This window comes from Alosa alosa, chromosome 8 (assembly GCF_017589495.1).
Source record: "Alosa alosa isolate M-15738 ecotype Scorff River chromosome 8, AALO_Geno_1.1, whole genome shotgun sequence".
In the NCBI taxonomy this organism is placed as follows: Eukaryota; Metazoa; Chordata; class Actinopteri; order Clupeiformes; family Clupeidae; genus Alosa; species Alosa alosa.
The window spans coordinates 29,612,921-29,618,435 of NC_063196.1; the positions used below are offsets into that span (position 1 = coordinate 29,612,921).

At 43.5% G+C, this 5,515-nt stretch overlaps 1 protein-coding gene and 1 long non-coding RNA gene across 2 annotated transcripts in view; one reads left to right on the forward strand and one right to left on the reverse strand.

Moving 5' to 3' along the window:
- Window positions 1-857, reverse strand: part of gareml (GRB2 associated, regulator of MAPK1-like) — a 26,998-nt gene extending 26,141 nt beyond the window's left edge. Inside the window, 1 exon segment of the mRNA XM_048250724.1 lies at window positions 601-857. Coding sequence (XP_048106681.1) covers window positions 601-712 — 112 coding nt within the window. The 5' untranslated portion in view covers window positions 713-857.
- On the forward strand, window positions 836-3,815 carry LOC125299447. Its single transcript, XR_007194363.1, has 3 exons — window positions 836-945; window positions 1,216-1,444; window positions 3,583-3,815. It is a non-coding gene; the product is annotated as an uncharacterized LOC125299447 (long non-coding RNA).
- The last annotated feature ends 1,700 nt before the right edge of the window (window positions 3,816-5,515 follow it).

The window sequence follows — 5,515 nt, forward strand, 5'->3', positions numbered from 1 at the left end:
AGTCCTGACGTGTAGTTTGAACACTCGTGGACGTAAGCTAAACTCCGTCGCTATGAGGTAAAATGTGCCTAGGAAATGTATTTAAGACACCGATGTTATTAAGTTGCAAGTTCGTTCTCTGGGATGAGGAAACAATGTGTCAAACTTGAATGTTTCTCTCGCTACGCTGGTTAGTATTCAGGACACTCGGCGACCGATTACAACATTACCATATGAAAAGCGCTGGAGCACTTTTGGAAAACAACAGACACTTTGTCGTTCCGTGCCAACTCTTAAATAAATGTTCTCTCCACAACAACAAAATCTGTCAAAAATCACATTAACAGTAGCCTACTTAACAACAAATGGGTTGGATTTAAACATTAATGGGAATTATTAAGCTGGTCCTTGCAGTATTGCACTGATGGCTAGAACACCATGTCAACCCAAAAGAGAGTGAGAGGAATCTAAATTTGGCTTTGCTTTGACAGATTGACTTTGGCGCAAGCAAGTAAACCGTCCTTTCCATTCTCAAACCACGTGACATGCAGCGCACAGTCTGGAGATAACTGACTCCAGGCATTAAAGATTTGCAAAAGAGTATTATCTTTATTTCCCCACCTGGGTTGAGTCTCACAAGGGTCGGCAGTCTGAATTTGCTGACCACCAGGTCCAGCGGCAGCGCCACGGCGCTCCAGGAGATGTCGGAAATGCTCGCCGAAAACTTCTCCATCTTCTCCTCTTCATAATTGAGCCAGAGCCGCGCAGACAGTCGCCAACTGTGACAAGCAAACTCCACTGGATGTATGGGGGACGAAGGCACCGTCGACTCTCGCCATGTTGAGGGAGTGAATAAGCTGTGTGCTGTAGCAGCCCGATGGAGCCGCGCGCTCTTTGGGACACCGCTCTAGCGCCACCCTCCTCACGCGCACAGCGAATCACTGACCCAACGCTGCGCCTATACATGTAAGGTTAGCCTACAACATTGTATTTGCTTGTAGGCACCTATCGCCTCATCCTGTATAATAATTTCTTTGTCTTAAATTAATCCCTAGCATTTAAGATTGGTTGACTTTTCTGTAAGTAGGACTATATGTGGCACTATATGTGTTAATGTTGACTAGCCCAAACAGCAGGGACAAGTAAGGTCCTAGTCATCAGTGTGTCAGGCCTGTCTGCTTCTTTCATTCCCTCACGTGTTTGGATTTCCACGACCCTTTCCTCGTTCCTATCTAGATGCTCTAACCGGAAGACATTCATATCCCAGTTCCTGAAGGCAACCTGGCACTGTAGATGTTACTAACCTGAGGGGCTGGCTGGAGCTGAGGATGTTCATGGCAACCTTGCACTGAAGCGAGATGAAAGGCAGACCAACGGATGTTGTGGCTACTGGATCATTTGAATAAGCTGATGCAGATCTGCAGTACCTGACTGTAATAGTGAATTTGGGATTGTATGCTTATGGGTAAGTGTAGCCTATGCCACCGCTAGTTCTCTTACCTCATTAAACTCTGATGTTTCTTTTTAGCATTACTTTAATTCCGTTAATAAATGATTTCCCATGCCATGTTAAATTAAGTTATATTCCTAAATGGAGAGAGAAACACTACTCTTCCCAAAGCCCATTTCATTTCGGGTTGAGAGATGGTCCCCACTGCCCTCCCCTGGACAGCTCAGCAAGTTGAATCGCACCTGTAGTAATGAAAATAACCACAGGGGGGCAATAACTGCTCATGTTATGACACACGTCTTTTCATCCAATGTCTTGTACAGTGTAACCTATATAGAGTTCCTTTAAATTGTTGTGATGGTGAACGTTACAAAATATGGCATAGCCTATATTTGCCTTGAGGCTTGGTAGACTAAGTTTAATGCTATGTCCTAAGGCTTAAATCCAGAATGGGCCATCTTACAATGGGCACATGTTGACAAATAATAACCCAATCATTCCACTTCAGTAAAGACAGTCTCGTGTATGTTTGTGTATTCCAGTTACACTGAACAAATAAGAAAGTAGTTATTCATTAAACAATAATTATTGAAAGCAAAACATAGCCCTGTGGATGCTGGATACATGTCTATTCTTCTAACAGTCAGGACCACAAGTGACCCATAACTATGAGATGACCTTCTGACAGTCAGGACCACGAGTGAACCATAACTATAAGATGACCTGACTCCGGAAGAATCCGTGATTTGTGACCATCTTGTGCATTTTCTGTAGCCTGGCAACACCCACCTAGATCTCCTTTCAAGGAGATAATGGTCTGAAACACCATAGCTCACTAATGTTTCCATTGGTCGGTAGAATACCTGCCCAGTGGTAACCGGAGGGTTGCCGGTTCAAACCCCGACCGGTAGGCCACGGCTGAAGTGCCCTTGAGCAAGGCACCTAACCCCTCACTGCTCCCCGAGCGCCGCAGGCAGCTCACTGCGCTGGGATTAGTGTGTGCTTCACCTCACTTGTGTGTTCACTGTGTGCAGTGTGTTTCACTAATTCACGGATTGGGATAAATGCAGAGACCAAATTTCCCTCACGGGATCAAAAGAGTATATATACTTATACTTATATACTATACAATCAGCGACGATAGGGGATGACGCTATAGTTTCAAAATCAGAAGTAGCTGTGGTAAACAATAGTAGCAACGCCTACTGCAACAATAATTGCAGTCGGAGGAAGGTGTACATTTATTTACACCAAAGTCAGGCCCACATACATTGTTATCTGACTGTTTAGGTGAAGTAGGAACATTATGAATCCCATTAGCCCAGCCTAACCAAAGTTAGTGCAAAGTCTACGCTCACAGTGTTGGAAAGGTTTCCAAAATGAGTGACCAGACTATTCACTTTGTGAATGAGTTTGGTTTACCAGGCTATAATTTCTGGAGAGGATAGACATTTCTACTTGTCAAATTAAGGCTGTTTGGTGGTCGTCCTTGGTCAGGTCAGGGTTAACCTTTAGTCATGCATACAAATTGCACCAGGCAATGCTGATGGGGACACCCCATGTGGCAGAGATCAGGAATTACAGGCAGGGTTCCCACTCTAAGTCAAGTGTAAAATTCCATGACTTTTCCCTGACAAAAACCTTGAATTTTCATGACGTATAATTAGATAAGATTTCAGAGCAGCATTCAAGAATCTTTCACTTTTTTTAGAGCGGAATATGAATAAACGGGCATGGAATAAACAAAGTTGGGCTAACTATCATCATTCAAAAAAGCCGTAACGCTCATAACCACATATACACCAATTATGTGTGGAAATAGATTTATGTTTTGGCAAGTATATTCTAAACTACTACAACAAAATGCCCTGATATTCCATGACTTTGCCCCAAATATGATACAATTCCCTGACTTTCCATTTCTGGAATTGACTTTATCAAAATTCCATTATATTCCAGAAATTCCATGACCCGTGGGAACCCAGGTCATGAAACTCTTAGGGACTTTCTGCACAAGGTTGGTAATGTCCAAACTGGTTATAGACAATGTTTTCAGCTGATCCATTCTAGAGAGCAAATGACCAACTGGCATGGACTGAAACTTCCCTTGAATTCCCCTAAATGTTTGTCTTTGTCTGTCTGTGTGTTTTCAGTTGTCACCAGAGGTGTGGTCTAACCAAGCAGGAATCCACGTTTGAAGTGAATGATGTCTTCAGATTGGAACTTCTGGAACAACTATAACTACTTATTCACAACTAATGTCCCTCTTTTCTATAATGGATGACAATAAAAGCACAACCATTTTTAACTTAAACAAGCTTATTTTTAATGGATCTGCAAAATCGTTTGAATTTCCAAAGAGAATGCCCTCCCCTCCCTTTTTCCCCATATCAGAGATCTCTCTCTTCTATTTTAAAATGTTTGCAGAGTAGGCGACATCCCTGTCAAGAGAACCAACCAAGCAAACTTACAAAAGGTCTCTGACCAAAAGACAATTGAGCATGCAAGGTAAAATAAAATAAAAAAAAACACTAAAAATAAAATAATAATAATAATAATAATAATAATAATAATAATAATGGGAAAAAGCAAATTTAATGTAAATAAATTCAGAACCAAAACAAAATGAAAAAAAAAAAAAAAAAAAAAGATACAGAAAAAAAAATAATACAGATTAATAAGGAGTACTCAATTATATTTATAAATTGTAATAATGCCATTCTCTTAGTTGGAGCAGGAGAAATTCAAACGCTTCTGCACCGTCGCTGTGTGCTCCAGGCCTGGAGTCCTGGATGGGTGGTAAGTAGGGTGTGAGAGCGTACAGCAAAGAAAGTGAAAGGTGGGGGATGGAGGTGCTTGGGAGGGGAGGGGGGGTATTTTCTGAGCGGGGGTAGATGGGTAGGGGGTTACCCCGGTGGTGGCTGGAGGCTCAGGATGGGGGTAGGTGTGGAGAGGGGGTATTTTTCTGGCCGGGGTAGATGGGTAGGGGGTTACCCCGGTGGTGGCTGGAGGCTCAGGATGGGGGTAGGTGTGGAGAGGGGAGGGGGGGTATTTTCTGAGCGGGGGTAGATGGGTAGGGGGTTACCCCGGTGGTGGCTGGAGGCTCAGGATGGGGGGTAGGTGTGGTGAGGCTCAGGGGGGGTATTTTATTTTCTGGCGGGGGGTAGATGGGTAGGGGGTTACCCCGGTGGTGGCTGGAGGCTCAGGATGGGGGTAGGTGTGGAGAGGGGAAAGGGGGGTATTTTTTGAGTGGGGGTAGATGGGTAGGGGGAGGGCTCCCTGTAAGGCACCTGACGTAACACACCCCAGCTGGAGGGGGAAGGACAGAGGCACCCCCGAAATGTCACCTACAGCTCACAATGCAAACCCCACTACTGTACAAAAGTAACCAATGTGTTAAATCCTACTAATCGTTAATATCATTTCATACCCTCTGTGTCATACTATGTTTTAGACCAATGGAGGGGAGGGAGAGTTTCCTTAAGGGGAGTCCTTGGCAGGAGTCTCGCTTTTAATAAAAAACAAAACAAAAATGAAATGTGCATACTCTAGCCGACACACACACACACACACAAACAAACAAACAAACAAAAACAAAAAAAATGTAGTGGTGAGTAGTGAGTCGAGTCATTTTTTTTTCTTCTTTCTTATTTGAATGGTTTAAAATAAAAGACAATAAACAGGACATGATTTCTCTTTTTATCTACACAGCCTTTTCCTTCTGAGGAATAAAAACCAGATCGTCAGCGAGCAGTGATGAGCAGAACAGGAAGGGTGTTAGAGAAGTGGTTTATTTCCAGAGAGAAAGAGCGAGCGAGAGAGAGAGAGACAGACAGACAGAAAGACACACAGAGATGGAAGGAGAAAGACAGAGAGAGAGAGAAGAGAGAGCGAGAGAGAGAGAGAGCAGGTGAGTAGGCAGATAAACAGATGAGAGCAGAGGATTGAGGGAGAGGTGTTAGAGGGAGGTGAAAAGAGTGAGTGAGAAGAGATAGAAACTGTGTGTGTGTTGTGTTGTCCAATGTAGTGTGTGTGTTGTGCATGTGAATGTGTGTGTGTGTGTGTAGTGTGTGTGTTTTTTGTGTG